The sequence below is a fragment of the Phalacrocorax aristotelis genome, chromosome 2 (genome assembly GCF_949628215.1).
Source record: "Phalacrocorax aristotelis chromosome 2, bGulAri2.1, whole genome shotgun sequence".
Taxonomy (NCBI): domain Eukaryota; kingdom Metazoa; phylum Chordata; class Aves; order Suliformes; family Phalacrocoracidae; genus Phalacrocorax; species Phalacrocorax aristotelis.
Window position 1 is genome coordinate 23,155,427 of NC_134277.1, and position 18,425 is coordinate 23,173,851.

At 39.9% G+C, this 18,425-nt stretch overlaps 1 protein-coding gene across 1 annotated transcript in view; it reads left to right on the plus strand.

The window, feature by feature from the left end:
• The window catches only part of CUBN (cubilin), a 156,338-nt gene that overhangs the window by 32,385 nt on the left and 105,528 nt on the right, over window positions 1-18,425 (plus strand). The window contains exons 23-27 of the mRNA XM_075082729.1: window positions 5,784-5,970; window positions 8,258-8,418; window positions 8,944-9,125; window positions 9,783-9,939; window positions 12,447-12,634. Of these exons, the coding sequence (XP_074938830.1) occupies window positions 5,784-5,970; window positions 8,258-8,418; window positions 8,944-9,125; window positions 9,783-9,939; window positions 12,447-12,634 (875 nt within the window). The remainder of the gene's footprint in view (window positions 1-5,783; window positions 5,971-8,257; window positions 8,419-8,943; window positions 9,126-9,782; window positions 9,940-12,446; window positions 12,635-18,425) is intronic.

Genomic DNA, 18,425 nt, shown 5'->3' on the forward strand with positions numbered 1-18,425 from the left:
CCACTTAAACTATGTGTACCTCAGATGCTTCGTTCTTGGCTCTCTTGCTGTCCTTTAAAGGGGAAAGTCACAGGGTTTTCTTTTGCCCATCTTAACTGACCACACCACAAAGAACCCATGTAGAATTATTGAAAAATCTTTGATAGTCTTTCCTGGAAGTGTTGCTCAGGGTCTTGAAAGATCCAGGCCACAATTTTTCAACCAGAGTAGCACTAAAGCCAGTGTATGTATTCTATTGTCCTTGACTTCTTCACAAGGAAGTGGGAATTTATTTGTTCTACTTTAAATCAGGCCGGGGGGGGGGACGACGACGACACTTTTTTCTTTTTTTTCATTTTCTTTTTTGTTTCATAACAGAGGCTTCATTTCATCCTTTCTGCCAAGAAAAGTCAGCCTTAACAAGGTTTTTAAAAGATTGGCTTCTTGATTGAGATTTTATTCCTCGTCTTTCTCTAGCTTTGGTGAAAGATAAGATTTTTCTTCCTTACCAATCTGAATTGTGAATTATGTTATTTATCAGGAGGGATAACTTGGTTTTAAACAGCTTCATTGTGTGGTATATGTTAGCTGACAATGACTGGCTGGGGAATTCAGAGTTTGAGAAGGATGAAGAAGGGAAGAAAAATATTTGTGAACCCATGGACTTAAAAAGTGCACCTGAAGGTGATGTATAGGTTTGTGTGTCGTCTTTATTGATAGCTGAGTACAAGTTGAGATCTTAATTCCCATCTTGCTAACTGAACCCAGTAATTATTAGGACGATGTTGCCTGGCTTTTCTCTTCAGCTGAACGAGCAGACAGGAATGGAAAGTAACGTCTGACAAATACATACATGCAGAGATACAGGGGTGTGGTTGAATGAGACTGAGCTAAGACAGAAAAAAAAAAAGCTGAAGTCCTGCATGCATCTTGGGCATCTCCTCAGCTCATCCTGAGTCTCAGGAAAAAGGTTTAATCAGCTGGCAACTGACAACCTGTTAGGCCACTGTAATTTGTCTATGTTTGATCAGGGTATGAGTCTGCCTATATATGTATATATGTCTCTAATTTGTGTGTTTATGTGTAAATCAGCAGAAGAGAGTCGGATGTTCTTTTTGAACAGCTGTACCCAGTGTTTCTAAGGAGTTTGGGTCTGTAACAGTACAAAGGACCTTTGTGTGCCTTCTTGGTAAAAACTAAGCCTTTTAGCATCTGCCAGCAGCAGTAACAAAACATCCTGAAGTGCATATGTGCTTTTCCATTGCCTGTGGAGAGGCATATACTTCATGTGACAGTTTTGTCCTTTTTTTTCTAAACATGCATAGTGTTACATAAAAGTCTAATTGTTAGGGATCCCGGTTTTCCTATGGCAGAGTGAGATCGAAAGAAAACTGCCATTTTAGCTGTGACACTATAGTTTTATTTTTGATTAATTAGAATTGTGGCAACTGATTAATATCTCTTAATGGGAAAAAACATGGATATAATTTTCTGCAGTCTGCATGATTGCATGAGTGAGTAGTACAAAAGCTGGCATTTTTCTGTGCTGTTGGCTATTACAGTGCATTACTGCCATTTATGGTGTTTTTTTCAGAAGAGCAAACACATTCAGTACCAAAACCAGAAAGCAGATTGAATTGCTCTCAAAACCTCACGCACTGGCAAAGCAAGATGTGCGATAGTCCTCAACAATTGCCTCCTTCTTCTGTTTTTCATGAGCTGCGATAAGTGTCTTCAAAATAAACTGAATTAATATTTTTTCCAGGCATATAATAATCACATATGGCGTTAGTCTGCATTCTGAACTTTGCCAAAGGAGTCAAAGTACTGTTTTGCTGCTAACCTTGCTAGCAGTTTTCACTGAAGGAACTATTACTGCCCAATCACACCCCCAAATGCTGTGTCAGTGACATGAGTGCAAAAGGGGAGTGCCAGCTTGCCTGCTGAAAGTAGAACACAATGAATTAATCCAGTTACCAGAAGAGAGCTGGCTGTCAAAAAACATGGGTTCATTTATGCTGTACCTAACCCTCATAGCAGTGTATGCTCAGTCTACACTTGGAGGTCTGGCATTTCTAAGGCAGTCACTGTTCCACCTTCTGTATTTATCCCCCTTAGCTCATAAAGAAGATTGTTATGTCAAGTGTAGAGCAGTATACCACATCCAGTTTAAAATAGTACACTTGGGATATGAATTTCTGTATGGATTACTCCCAAGAAAGCAAACTTTGGTGAGGGAAAGGACCTGGACAATTCTGTGGAAATTGTCCTTAAAAGGACCAATAAAGACATTTTGGTCTCTGTGTTGCTAATTTTACCCTAAGGGCCCTTATCTATTACGTAATTTTTAATATTCTCTAGGCTAAAAGCTAGTATTCATGGTCTCAGCCTCTGATTGAATAAGGAATGACAATGTTGTAATTCCTCTAATCATTAAATGTGCATGAGTCAGGCACCCATCCTTCCAAAATCAGGAGGAAATAATTACTTAAAATAAGTAAGCTAATAAATATACACACACTTTAATTTTAATTTTTTATAGATTTTTGTGTAATGAGCCATAGGAAAAACTTGGGTCATATCCCTAAGTCAGATTTCTAACTCTGCAGGCAGGCTTCTCAAGAAATCCTATAACTCAAGGATCTGGACTAATGATAAACCTACATATCATGAAACAGCATGGAAACTGGCAACATAGCAAGGGCATTATAAGGATTTATAAAGCAGCACAAGGTTTTTAAGGTGACCAGGACTAATCTGATTGTTATATGTGTACATTAGATCATATCTGGGATGGAACACAGAAATGACTAAAATTCTAGATAAAGACTAACAGATCATGATTTTAGGTAAACTAGTGCATGAAACCTTTTTGACCTGTCAGTACCAATGGACAACGCAGTGGCAGAAATTTATTTGCCTGTATCTTTGTTCTTCTTGTGATGAATGAGGAACATACGTCTGGTAGCTATCTTTGCAGGTTTTTATCCCACAGAAAACATTTTCAAAAGAGACCTTCTAGGTGACCAAGAATGCAAAAAACCAGTTAAAAAAAGTCACCATTAAAAGCAAAAGCGTTTTAGTAGTTAGAATGGATGCAGAACAGACATGGAAATGACCAGTCTTAGAGATGGAGGGCCTGAACTGTAATTTCATCCCTTCCCTGTAAATTATTATGCATATTGAAGTTTTAAGCACAAGTGTTACTACACTGCAGCTGTGCTATCTTTGAGAAGTTTTAGAGATCTGTGGCAACTAGCTTAAGTGAGTTTAAACTTAATCATAATACTTCACTTGCTCTTTCAGTTGTACTTTATATTAGTCTAACCCTGCCTACTTGATAGAAAGTATTTAAGAAATCTACTTTCATTTCTTATATTTGCTACCTGTAGGACATGAAACAGGGTAATGGAGAACCAGAATGAGCCTCCAGGATCATCAAACCCAGCCCACTATTTTATGCCCTACACCTTTTTTTTTTTTTTGCCAAGACCTACATAATGTAGGAGCCAAATCCAGATGGCAGCCGGTCACAAGTGGGCTTCCCCAGGGCTCGCTGTTGTGGCCAGTCTTGTTTAATATCTTTGCCTACAATCTGGACAAGGGGATCTAGTGCACCCTCAGTAAGTTTTCAGATGACACCAAGTTGGGTGGGAGTTTAGGATCTGCTCGAGGGTAGAAAGGCTCTGCAGAGGGATCTGGACAGGCTGGATGGATGGGCCAATTGTATGAGGTTTAACAAGGCCAAGTGCCGGGTCCTGCACTTGGGTCACAACACCACCATACAACACTACAGGCTTGGGGACGAGTGGCTGGGAAGTTGCCCAGTGGAGAAGGACCTGGGGGTGTTGTTCAATGTCTGGCTGAACATGAGCCAGCAGTGTGCCCAGGTGGCCAAGGCGGCCAACAGCATCCTGGCTTGTATCAGGAATAGTGTGACCAGCAGGAGTAGGGAGGTGATCGTGCCCCTGTACTCAGCATGTACTGGTGAGGCCACACCTTGAACACTGTGTTCAGTTTTGGGCCCCTCACTACAAGGAGGACATTGAGTTGCTGGAGCGTGTCCAGAGAAGGGCAAAGAAAGCTGGTGAAGGGTTGGAGAACAAGTCTTCTGAGGAGCGGCTGATGGAACTGGTGTTGTTTAGCCTGGGGAAGAGGAGGCTGAGGGGAGACCTCATTGCTTTCTAAAACTACCTAAAAGGAGGTTGTAGTAGTGAGGTGGGTGTTGGTTATTTCTCCCAGGTCACTAGTGATAGGACGAGAGGAAATGGCCTCAAGCTGCATCAGAGGAGGTTTAGATTGGATATTAGGAAAAACGTCTTTACTGAAAGAGTGGTCAGGCATTGGAACAGGCTGCCCAGAGAGGTGGTGGAGTCCCCATTCCTGGAGGTATTTAAAAGATGTGTAGACATGGCACTTCAGGGCATGGTTTAGGAGACATGGGTAGTGTTGGATTGATGGTTGGACTTGATGGTCTTAGAAGTGTTTTCTGACATTAATGATTCTATGACTCTATGTGATCACCTTCTCAATTAAATTAATCAAATGGTATCTTAAAAAACGCTGGACTTCTTTCCCCTTTCTGCATCTGTTATATTGGTTGGATGATTGCTGTACAAACTCACTTCCTGATAGAAGTTTCTCCTACTTTCTCTGTATCTGTATTCATGGACAGTTTTTAACTTCAGAGCTTGTGGTGTCATTGAAAGTGTGTTCTATTTCTTTATGTCTCTCTTTTTCTCCTGTACTTGCTAAGCTAAACAAGTTAAGTTCTTCTAATATCTCTTGCCTACTAATCTACTAATTTCCCACTATCTCCACAACCTCGGTCTTATTTGTTCTCATGTGATTTCCAGAACACCAGTGACCATGGTTATTCACATTTTCCAGGTCACATGTCACCATTACCTTGTGCAGTGGAATCAAGATTCCCTGTTTTGACTGAAAACACCTGACACAGATCACATTTCTTCTTTCCCTTTTTGCAGCCAGATAACAAACCTTTCTCAGACGAATCAACTAATACACGATAATTGTTATCTCTAAAATAAGTCTCGTTTACAATTTTATAGCAGATATTTTTATTCCTAGTCCTTATGTCTGTGCTTTCAGAAGAGATTATTTTTAATTATGGCTCAGGTTCTGGCTCAGCATTAGTGTGCACTCTTTTCTTCTTTCCATCTCATAATATCAAGATGCTTCTACACTGCTCACAGAAGAATTGATGTAGCTGATTTTAGTATAAGACTTTAAGTAGAACTGCTTTGTCCTCACAGTCTAAGGGTTATACTGTTTTCCAACTGATTGTCACTTATGGCCCAGAAAACGGGAAAAGAAATTTACATATAAAATCTTCATGCCCCAGGGAATGCCTGAGAACAATGTAGCATCTCTTGGTAGCTGGAGACTGCATTCAGTTTCCACCACCACTGCTTTTCAGAAATTCAGGAATCCTACCTTTTGTGTTGATCGAGACATCCCTGTGCACTTTCTTTCTCTGCTTACCTGGGTTTTAGGTCAAAGCCAACTTAGGCAGCTGGAACTACTCTTACGTTGCCTATTTATTACAGACACTGTTCTGGTAAAAGCTGAACAAATCAACAGAAATATAAGAAATCCCATGAAAAAGCTGGATTCTGTTTTTAGTTTATAGTGATGATAGTCAGCAGTAAGATGTGTCCAGGAACAGTTATAATGCACAGAAGCACAGGATGTTTGCTTCTCTGTCTGTTGGAAATAGAAGTTTCCTGTTAATTTAGCATATATATTAAATTAATTAATACTTGTTTCTTTTCTTTTTAAAGTGTGCTCACACAACTACAGTACTGAAACTGGTGTGCTAACATCTCCAAACTATCCCAATAACTACCCTGTCCGGATGGAGTGCATATACACCATCACAGTGGGAATAAACAGACAGATTGTGCTGCACTTCACCAACTTCAGTTTGGAAGGGAATAAAGTCTGTACAGAGGATTACATAGAAATCAGGCAAGCCTAATTATTTCTCTTGTCCTTATTACTGATAACCGCAGAAGTTATCCAAATCCACTTAGGCGTGTTCAGAAGCTATAGTTTTAACTACGCACCTGTGCTGTGAATGTTGGAAAAGGACTTACCAGAGAACTTTAAAGGCTACCTTTTCCTCCTCCCATCCTGCTCCATTGTCAGCTTTCCCACTTGGTAAATGCCAGTTCTTAGAGCAAGTAGAGTATGTGGACTGTGCTCCCATGCACTGCATTCTGATTGTTTTCCTTAGTGCAGAAAAAAAGTGTTTTATTGCCTGTGCTGTGACATATTCTGTTGTATGTTTATCATCTTTAAACAGTAGCTATTCTATGATGCAGCACTAGGAACATGTATGTAATCTGCAATATTTGTCTATAGTGGCATCACCACTAAACTTAGCTTATTAGCATGGTGATTTCTAGTAAACTTTACAGGACAGAGACAAGTAGAAGGAAGTAGTATTTGCAAGAAGGTTAGATGTGTGCTTATAGTACAGCTGCACCAAGAACACATCCTTTCTGCTGTGTTGCTGTATGGGATTTGCATTTGCAGTGTCAGTACACCCACTTTTGTCCTCATGAACCAGCTGTCTAGATGAACCGTGTCTGCAGAATGCCAGTGTGGTTTTTCACTCTGAGCATGCCACGAGTTTCCATTACTGCAATGATCACCATGATAAAACTAATTCTGAACATTATACCAGATATTCTGTATGGGTTATTCCTCTGTAAGTAGTGTCTTATTTTTTAGAACCAAAAAAAAAGCTGCTTGCTGAAGTTGCACTACTGAGATTCTGAATTCATGCTGAATTAGCTGTTTGTTTTCGGCTGTGCTTACAAACTGGAGAAAGTTATGAAAAACTGAAAGGCTTTTTCAATATTTTCTATGTAAAGTGTTTCATTTTTTTCATTAAAAAAAAAACCAACCTGAGAGTAAATTTAATCTAACTTTATTTTAACAGTTAACACCTTAATTTGGAGTAGATCTGAATTGTAACATGGTTTTTTTTCACTTTTTTACCTCAAGAACAGAAAGTATTAGTTTATTGCAAAAATCTAACTTCGTTGTCCCTATGAAGAGCTCAGCAGCATTAAACAGGTTTTAAGATATGGCCAGAACATTGCTAAGTGCAACTCAGCACATTTCTGCTGCCATAACTGGATTTCCAGAACGTCTCATCGAACATGATACTCTTAAATGTGGTAGCTAGATATGTCTTAGGTGAGGCGCAACTCTGGTTTCTGGTCCTGAGGTGTCCTCTGATAAATTGCATTCAGTCAGCTAAGAAAATTGTTCATCTGACTACAGCTGCAGAGGTTATATGCAAGTGAGGGATGGTTCTGGCACAGTTCTTCAACTGCCAGTAACCTGAGACAGCAGCAAGCTGTTTAAGCTGGACACAGTCTAAGTAGAAATTTCTCTCAAAAGCAGGTATAAACCTATGAAAATGTAACTGAAAGTATTACTGTCCACTTAAAAAGCATCGTAGTGAGATCACAGCCATATCTAGATAGAAATGTATTTATTATTGTCCTAATGACCTGTAGGGTATTTGTAATATCAAAGTGCTTAAAGATAAGGTTAGAAAAAAATTAATAAGCAGGTTGCCACCATCTTTTTTATTCCCATGAGACATGTGTAGGTAGCGAAACAGAACATTAGGTGTGCATCCTGATTACAGTGTTTGGAAATATTACTGGAAATATTACTTAATTTAAAAATGGGAAATAAGTGGTTGTTGAAACAATTCTGAAGGCTAAGAAAATGTTTCAAAACATGCATCATATCAGTTCTGAGAAATGGGTTCCCATTTGTGTGGTGGCAAATAAACATATTTTTTTTAATAGGTCACCTCATCTGGTTTTGTGCTGGGCTAAAGAGTGAGAAGTTAGCAAACCGTTATTTCTTCAGATTAGAAGATTACCTTTGGTTACACCAGTGATTGCCACCTTGTAGAGTACAGAGAAGGTCCTGCCTCTGCAGCATCAAGTCTACTTGAGACAATTCTTGAGTCTGCCATTGTGTTGACAGACTCTGGACAGGCTGCTGAGATGAGAGTGTGGACATAGCCAGCAAGCAGGTGCTTGTGGTTGGACTTCTTACTGCAAGTAGCAGGACTCCTCCAGTATTTGGTAGCTGTATTGCTGTGGAAGATGAAGAGCCAGGATTAGTCTTTCCCAGGCCTGAAAGAATCCCAAGATTTTTGATTTGTTAACATTTCTCATGGTTTCCCTCTTTGACCCAAGCTTTTTCTTTTCCATCATTCTAGAGATGGAGGCTATGAAACTTCTCCTCCTCTTGGAAAATACTGTGGTACAGACCTGCCTCCTGTTATATTCTCTCATGGTAACAAGTTGTGGATAAAGTTTGTAAGTGACTTATTTGGCACAAGAAATGGGTTTTCAGCAGAGTGGGATGGTACATCAGCAGGTAAAATGACCACATCAAGTATAAAACCATTTTACATATCTCATTTTCGATCTTTCATTTGTATTTCATTTCTCACCTCTTCCCCCACATCTTTTCTGCTTCCCATCTTCTCAAATCTGTCTGCTAATTATATAGTATCATATATTCATGTTGTTAAGATCAAGGTTACAACTTTCTTGATCCTTGGGCTTTCCTTTTCTCCATAAGGAAGCATATACTGTTCCCTAGATATAATGTAGCATCAACTTTCTCATATGTTTAGGAAAGCAGTAACCAAGAATTTAATGGAGAGGTTTCTATTTGAAGATTAACTATCTATCAGGGCACTCTTCAAATTAGATAGTTAATATTTCTAGGTGCTTCTCTTCTGCTTACAACACTGTTGGCTAAATGCAGATTTTTCGGGCATTGCTGCAGATATTCAGGGCATGTGAAGGACGTCAGTAGTATGAATCCCACACATCATGTATAATTTTCTACTCTTCTAGGTGTTAAATGTTTGTTTGGTTTCTTTGCCATTTTCAGGTTGTGGTGGGACTTTGATGGCAGCTTCTGGTATCTTCATGTCTCCCAACTACCCTATGCCATATTACCACAATTCAGAGTGTTACTGGTTGCTCAGAGGAAACCGAGGAACCCCATTTGAAATCCAGTTTGAACAGTTCCATCTAGAGCATCACTCAAAGTGCAACTTCGATTATCTTGCGGTATGTATCCTGTGACACTTTGCTCCACAGGAGGCAGCTGAGTATGATAAATGCACTGGCAAGGAAAAACACATGGCCCTGGTCTTCAAATGCCTGTAAGTGATCAGACTCAGAATAGGAAAGCTCCGTGCTAACATACTACATTCGTATCACAGAACAGTGAGAGGTAAGGCAGCAGTGTCTGTGTAGCTGCTGGTAAGAAGAACATTTATGTCCAGATAGAAAGGCCACTGAAACAAGAATCTGTCTGCGTCTCTTAAATTTGCTGTGTTTTCGACCAAGGCCTTAGTATGATCTCTTAGTAAATTACAAGGAAAAAGGCACAACAGTGTCAATAACACTATTGTTAATATCAAATTTCGTATCTGAATTGTTGCATAATTTATTTGAATATTTTTAATAGAGTTGAAATGGAGTGCAGCTTTCCCCTCTTGGTGAGTAAGCCCCTCAAAACCCCCAGTGTTCGGTTACTGGCTTCCTGTTTTTCCACTGATTTGCTTGTTTCTGAAATGCGTGTCAGGCTTCCTCTGAGCAGAAATAGAATTTAACCTCTTATATACCCAGTAACAATTCCCTAAGCAGACATTTGTCAGGGGGTAATTACTTGGATTTGTAATGCCATCAGCTTTATTAAATTCTTTTTTTCTTTCTTTTAAGGTATATGATGGTAACAGCAGTAATGCTAAACAGCTAGGTAAATTTTGTGGGAATCAGATACCACAACTCATCCGTTCCAGTGGAGACAGCATATATGTAAAACTAAGGACAGATAGCAGTTTGCGAGGTGGAGGCTTTTTAGCTAAATACAAACAGGGTAAGTAAAAGAAGATGAGAAGAACATTTTTCTACAGTTCAGCTTGTTCCCGAAACTGCTTCTCGCGGCCCGTGATCCTACCTATTCATGAGTAGAGGACAATGTATAAAGCATATTATTGACCCAGAATGTCTAGTCTGCTACAGTCACAGAACAAAGAGCTAAAAATAATCTGCTCATCTACCCCTGATGGAGATTATCTCCTTCCTAGAAGAAAGCTGGTGAGGAGGCTCTGCTTCTATTACCTGCAACAGCGGCACTTACCACTCCAGATTTACTCAGAATAACAAGTGCTGGAAGTCCATAACACGGTAGATTGGACTGTTCTTGCTCTTCTGCTCACCCAGTCTCCTGACTTTTTAACACAGAAGGTAGACAGAACACGTTTCTGTGCTCTCCTAGCTGCTTGTGTGGCAGGATGGCAAAGGATAAGTGAGTTACCCTCAGCCATCCTGGATCACTATGGGTGCTTAGGATCATTTAGCCTACCTGGAACACTTCAAAAAGTTTCTTTTTTTATATCTTATGGTAAGGGTCACATTTTTCTTGCAAATGTTTTTTTGGTAAAATGGTCCTACCCCAGAAATATCAGAACAATAACATTTGGAGAAAAATCCAAGAAGAAACATAACAAATTAAAGTTATTTTGCTCCCAGTCAGAACTTTGAATATCACCCTGGTGTTAACTTTTCTCCTTATACGCTCGAGCATATATGGTTAAATGCACATTGGAAGATACAGAATCTGACCACATACAAAACTATTTTCAAGCATCTTTGGTACCCTAAATATGACATGCCCAATTGATTGAGATTGCTGTAGGTTTACAGACATTAAGTTGTCTTAGGTTTGGAAAATAGTAAATGGATTATGAAAAAAACAAAGCTATTCATCCACTCATGATGCATACAATAATTAGAAGAGTGAGAGACCTTTGGCTCCTCATTTCTTAAAGATATCACAGATTCATCTACCATGTACTTTTGAGACTGCAAAGTCAAAATGATATATTAGAAAGGGTTTCCCCCCTTTCATTAATTAAACAGGAAGAGCACTTTCAAAGCACTCAGATGTAGTACCTGAGCTATCAGATAATGTGCTCTACACTTTATGTTCATATTTAATTCCTGAAGATGCATCAGAGAAAGCTTTCGCTGGCTTGTCCAAAAGCTAAAAGTATGTAGGAAGTAATGGTATTAAAAAAGGATGTTTAGATGCCAGATGCATTTATGAGTACATGAAAGAAATGTAATGATGAATTGGAAAACATTGCGAAGGAAAACATGGTATCAAGTTAACATTCAAAGTCACCTTTGTGTCTGAAACTTTCCTAATAAAATACTGATGGCAGGGGGTAGCAGATTTTACCCATATTGCATTCTTCAAAATCCATTCTGTGCTTTTCATCCTGTCCTTTCGAACAGTTGTATGTTTTAGTGTAGCTTTGCAGACAAGCTCCACTCCACCTGACCCTGACCTTCAGTTGTACCCTGAGCATTTCGAAGTCCTAAAAACACAGACCTTGCTGCTCTGTAAATCATTTGGAAAGAATCAAAAATATTTGCAGGAGGTAGGTGTATTATCCCTAGTGACAGACAACAGAAGAGTTTTGCAAGTGAATCTCAGCTATTTCTGCTGTTCAAACACTGCAGATTTGCTGTACAAGGCAAATAGCCTGTCCTCCTCCCCGCCTCCTGCCCACTTCTCCAATCCCAGTCCCATTGTATGCTGTCTCCAGACGAGGAATTGCCTACACTAATATTTTCTGTCTCTAGCAAAAGTTGGATACAGGAAACTGAGACTCACTGACCTAATGCCATAATTGTAATGTCACGCTTTATCTAGTTTAGATTCGTTTTAATTTTCTCTGCACTTTAAGGAAAGCTCTCATTATTCCAGGTGAGCAGCCAGTTCTTATGCTAGGATGTTACTGGATTACTCATGAGGAAAACCATGGCTTCGTTTTAAAGAATTTCATGGTCACTTCCAGTTCCTGGAGCTAGAAAATCCAGTACAAGTAGTGTACTTCCCATTTGTTGTTTTAGCCAGGGATTATAATTTTTTCTAGTTTGCAGAAATAAACCACTTTAATCCATTACTCAATCCTTGTTGAGCACCCTCCCCAAATTGTTTCAAATGACAGGGCAAACTTCTATTATTAGTTAAAAAAAAGCAAAAAATATGTTTCAGGAATAACCATGTCTTTAGTATTAAAGAAAACTGCCAAAAAATATATGTACTACATATACTGATGAGCCTGCAAGTGTCAGGAAAAAAAGACGTAATCGAGCTGCAAGATTCAGGTTTGGAAAGTCTGGATTTTGTTTGCAATATATGCAATATGTTCTTCAATAGGTCACAATTCTCTTTCTGCATGATTTCTCTAGCCTGTGAATAAAAACATTTATCCCCGTGTAATGCTATCAATAACTTCAATTAGTAATTTTTTGAGATACTGGGTTAATAAGCACTGCACAAACATAATTCATTATCACTTTTGTTTTCAGTTTGCCATGAAGTACTGACTGTAAATCGTAGCCGTGGCATATTGGAAAGTTTAAATTATCCAAATAATTACCCATTAAATGAGCACTGCCACTGGACTATCCAAACTACAAAGGGGAACACACTCAACTATAGCTTCACAGCCTTTAATGTAGAAGATGGATATGACTGTGACCGTGACTTCTTGAAGGTATGTACTCAGATTCTAGAAACAAGAAAACTCAGGTCTTCTCCAATAAAGAGAAACAATAAGTATGCAGAAAACCAAGGGGAAATTTGTCTTATCTAAATTTAGGCATTAAAACTGAAGTGTTAAGTCCAAACGATTTGTCCCTATTTCCTCTGTGATCAGTAGGGAGTGAAGCATTGCCAGAGAGCACTTCATCTTACCTTAAGCAGGTGTCTGCAATAGGGAGGATGAATCACTTTGCGGGTGCCTAGACTTACTACAAAGAGTCTAGCTACCACCTTAGATTATATGCGCTGGCTTTTATGGGTGAAGTGAGATGTCATGATTCCAGTTTCATGTAAAGAAGAAATCCTGAGATTAGTATTTTGACTGCTGAAATGCAATGAGCCCAAATAATAAATTATTTTCCTCTTGTTTTTATCTGCAAAGGAGTGGGGAATGTTCAAAAGCTTTAAAATGTGTTTTTTTCTACATTTTTAAAGGGAGGGCTGCCATGTCTCCTTTATAGATTTTTCTTTTCATAATTAATATCTTTCTTTAAAGGGACTGAAAGAAACTGAATTTACTCACAAACAAAATGAGAAATTTTTAGCCAAATAAAACCATTCAGTCAACCTGAAGCCAAGTACCCTTTATTTTCATTTCCTCAAAATTTTTATTTCTAGGGCAGCTGAAAAGATATATTTTCTCTCAGTTTTGTACTTTGTACCGCGGGAAGTAGAGTGTAGTCGTGATCACTGCTATACTGAGGATTATAATCTCTTGCCTACAATTTTTCTGTTTCCTGACCTAAAACATCCTTCAGATCTCATCCTTGTACAGGATGCCAGCATGTAAACCCTGTGCTCTACTTAGCTTTTGCACAAGAGAAATTGAAATCTAGAGAAGTGTTAGAGAAGGCTGCTTACAGCCAAGGAGAGGGCTAAGGAATAGTGCCCACATTTCTGGGGATGCTTCCTTATACTAGGGTCTTGCAGAAGGTCCAGCAGTAGGCCTGGTGATGGGTTAATCAGTTCCCTCTAGATGTCCTCCCTCGCTCCCTCTACCTTCTTTCTATACCAGCTTTCACAGCTCAAAATTGGTAATAAACTGGCAAAGTGGTGTTCTTCCAGCTTTCTTCTCTTTGTGGCCAGGAATGGAGAGAAAGAATAGACATGTGAAGAAAATAAACAAGGGAGCACTGTATTGAGAACTAACTATTAAAGCCTGGTTTGTTTTTGTGAGGAGGCTGAAAAGGAAACATTGGAGCCAAGTGGCTAGTCTCAAGATGCCTGAGCCCTTGATCCATGAAAAGCAGGAGCCTTGCACACAGTAGCCAGCCAGTGAGGAGCAAGAGACTTGCCAGAAGAAGCTATTATAGATGTTAGTCAAGGTTGGAGGAATAGTGCCAGAGACAAGGACCTGATCCAAAGCACTTAAAAGAACAGAAATAAAACATTTTGGAGGGAGTGAGGAGACAGGGAGCAGAGAATTACTTTCACTCTTTGTTTTAACAGTTTTTCAGTGCTACAAATCAAAGAAAATACAGACTGAAAGAGGTATAAAGAGAATACAAGGGAAAAACAGAGTCAAGGAAGTGTGTTAAAGAGGCTTTAATTTGCAATTCATGTTACATTACTTGCAAATCATTCTCTAAATGCCATTAAGAAATACCTCTTGGAAAAGATGTTCTCATCTGGTAGTTGCATGCTGCACAAATATGTACCATAGTGTAAAAAAGAGAACAAGGTTGAACAAGCCAGGGAACTGAATAGTGTTTGCTCCCACCCTGCATCTTGCGAAAGGGGAACATGTTGGCAAGGCTGTGAGTGCTCTGTGGTGTAGGGGAAAGGGGGAATGATCGGGAGCAAGTGTGCAGTTCACTTTCTAAGCAGACTGCAGATATTTGTAACTTTTCTGTCTGAAATCCATGTAGTGTCTGACGCCACTGTAAATTGGAAAAAAGGTTAATAAAAAAAAAAACAACTCAGAGCTGCACAGCTGAGATAAATTCCTTTTCTGCCACATGCGAGTTTTTAGATTCTTTTATTGCGAAGAGGCCTAAAAGGGGAAAGCTCTGATGTTCTGGCTGAGTATAACACTGGGAAAACAGAGGTATAATGCTGTTCACTGTAGTCCAAGTGGGTGGTGCATTGACCACGTGCCAGAGCCCTTCACTGTTTTCTCGGAGGAAATGGGAAGCTGCTGCTCAGACAGTTTTTGTGTAGCTGCATTCACAAACCGGAGTGGCCACTGGTGCTGATCAGGTGCTCTTTTTCCCCAGAAGCTTTTGGGTGCCCCTTTTCCCATCTTCTTGTGGGTTTGACGGCAGCAGCTCTCCTGCCTCAGCCCCTTGCAGCAGGCAGCAACACCTTACTTGTCTTCTTAGCTCTGTGGCATTCCTGACAGTAGCAGCCTGGTGCTCTGTGGCAGTTAGCAGATGGCAGGCTTGGTGACAATATTTGCTGCTACTTGCTGAGAGGCTGGGGATGGGAAGGACAAGAGTTAGCTGTTAGGTTGGATTAGGCGATGATCACAGTTGTGGTGGCAGAGGGAGTAAGGGAAAGTGATATGTGATGGAGGAAGGACAAGATAAAAAATTGCAGAGGTGTTATGGCAGAGAGCTGACCTGCCTGAGTAGAATACAATCAGGAAATGGCAGCTGTAAAACAAACAAACAGACAAACAAACAAATAAAACAAACAAAAAAACCCAGCAGAGCTGCTTTTAAATGTCAGTGGGAGAAATAGATTTAATGCATGTGGACATATTTTTATGACATTGTAAATGTCTTAAACTGGAGCTCTGATTTTTTTGAAATCTTTCTGAATTCTGGAGAAGAAAATCATGGTACTTGGTAGGGTCAGGACAGCAAGACTGGGTAAGCTGCGTTCCTGAGTATTGCTGGACCTGGCCTGCTGGACTCTATGGTTTTGGTAGCAGTCTCCATACTGGGAAAGAGGCCGTTCTTCAGCTTTGTGTTTAATTACGACTTACACTTCTGACCCAAACCCACACGTAGTATACAAGAAGAGCATTTTGCCTCATGGCTAATTCAGTCTGATATACACAGAATATATTAATTTGCTATTTCCTCCCTGGCTTAGTCCACCTATGAGTCAGAAATTAAATATGTAGAATAATGACAAAACCAAAAGTTTCTACACAGAGTTATTCCTAGTGGTTGTCAATTACCAAAGATATTATCATCACTTAGAGCAAATAACTGTTTCAAATACAGGACAAGGGAAAAGATAGTTGATGTCCAAAGAGTACAACTAAGTGCAAATACAGTGCATGGCTGTCCCAGACTGAAATGCAGTCACAGCTGTACAATAAGTCAGCCATGTATTGCATTACCTATTTCCTTTTCTCCTTTGATCATGGGATGCTTCTTGTGAGCCAGACTGCAGTTTGCAGCAGCTGGCTGGTGTTACTCACAGTGAGCAGCATTCCCTCTCTGCAGTGAGCCTAGAGTGACTCTGACTCAGCCTGGCCTGGGCAGGGCCTGCATCTCTACCACTTCAGCACGTACAACTATTTATACCTGTGTCAAGTAAGAAGGTAAAAAGCCCTGTTCTTCTGACTTGGTGGCTATTTTCTGCCCCAGTGCATAGCTGCGAGAAATTGAGAAGAAGCAGTGTGGGAGGGAGGCAAAACTGGAGTTTTTTTATAATATCAGTCTCTAGCTTGAATCTCATATGAACGCTTTCTCAGCAAATGAGCAGTGTGCAGTGTTTAATGACCTGTCAGAGGATGTTGGCTCATTGCTAGTAATGCTCACAGGATGTGTGACATTTTGGAAGGAGTTTTACAGCAAAGTTTCAAGACTATGGGATGAATTGCTTGTGGTAAAGACATGTACAAAAGTGGCAATGATATGATACAAGGCATACCAAATAGCAGACTGTTTCCTACTGATGCTACACTAACTGTAATTAGATTAGATGGTCTTTAAATTATATTGCATGCCTTGGCTTGGCTTAATAACCTAATATTAGTTTTGTAGAGGAGTCATCAGGCTGTAGCCAGTGAGATATTGCAGGCAATGACATAGAAATGTCATTCCTTCCTCTACATTCACCAAGTTATTAGCTGAACAAGCTTATATTTAACTCCCCATCTTTAATGATGAATTACCTTCTTATTTAGTATGACAGAACATAGTCTCCACAGAGAATGTCGTGTTATTGCCCTGAAGATCAGTCTTGCAGTAGGACTGAAATTTACTCCTTTCTTATTCAAGAAAAATATAATTTGAAACCCACTAATCTTTCTGTCCTTCAGTGACAACTTGCCCCTATGTTCTTCTGCTCAGAAAGTACAACTGTCCCTTGAAGTCCAGTCTATTTAGCATCTGCTTTTAATAAGTAAAGGGAAGACCTTGCTCAGCCTTTTGCAAGGTGCCGCCAGCCTGATAAGCAGATAGTAAAATTGTGTCATTCAGCAACACAAGTTTCAGAGCTCTCTGAGTCTCACTGCTTTGGTCTGCGCAGCATGTTAGTCTAGTGGCAAGGATGGAATTATCATTGGGTTAATACAAAAGAACATCTTACCTGCCAGTGTACTTAAGCAGTCCAGACTCTTTTGGCAATTAGTCTCAGGATGGTTAAAATACGATTGCACCCTGATATGTGGAATACTATCAAATGAGTACAGTAATTAATATGGCATCTGCTCCTGAGAACTGTTTTGTTTCCTTCTGGTGGCAACAGGATATGTCTTTTTTTTTTTTTTTCTTTTTTAAACCACAGTAGCATTCCAGGGATGTGCCATAATATCCTTTTTCTCCATCTGGGAATACCACATTAGATAATTGTGGCTTGCGCTCAGCTGGTCATCCTCTTTTTTTATTAGCTTATCATAGAAAGAAAAAAAACAACTTACTGTGTGTCTAGTTTTACTCCCTTTTGTACTTGTAATTAGTAAATACGCTCAAACTGTATTAGGACATTAACATTATTACATTTTATTTATGAGTGTGTCTTTTTAAAGTACTGCAGGAGTTCTCCAAGCACAGAGAGAAAGGCTTTGCTTATGGACGTGCATTGATTTACAGAATGTCACCAGTAGTATGTCACCCTGGGGAAGCAGATGATATATTAAATATACCCATCCAGGTTCTGCACACAGACATGAAATTACAGCCTGCTGGCCAAACAGCAGTAGTATACATTAATGTATTAGCATGCAAGCTGGCAGCATGCCAGCCCATCCCTGAATTCCTTCAGGGGTTTATAGGCCTCCACAAGAAGTCCTTCAGTGTAAGACTGTAAGGATAAAAGCTACAATTCTCCCTGGGTTTCTGTGGCAGGCCTCACTGTTGGAACACAAGGAAATCTTAGCCCTTGCACTGGTTTTCAGTGATACCCAGAAGGAGAGCATTGGGCCAAAAGCTGTCTTCCCTAGACAAGACTGGCTCAGGGCTGATTTATGTTTTCTCAATCGCCTGCATTGCCAGAATCAAAGTACACTTTGGCTTTGCCCTTTGAAAGGTTACTTAGAAGCAGACTTACAAATGTGCACACAAAACCCCCTACCCCTAAAGACAGCTAAATTTGTCAGTGGTTGCGTGGTTGCCTACAGAAACCTCAAATGACAAGAAGCACGAGTGAAGCCAGCACAGACTCTGCTTTTGGACTCAGAAAATGAGTCAGACCTTCATGGACTCAGCATTTTCCACACCCTGCCAGCTCAGAGCAATGTGACTTTGCCTGTACCTTCAGGAAAAAGCACTGTACAATGAAGTGACTGTGAAATACTACCATATGATGGTAGTGTGCATGCCCCTTGTTGGGGAAAGGGCATTTGG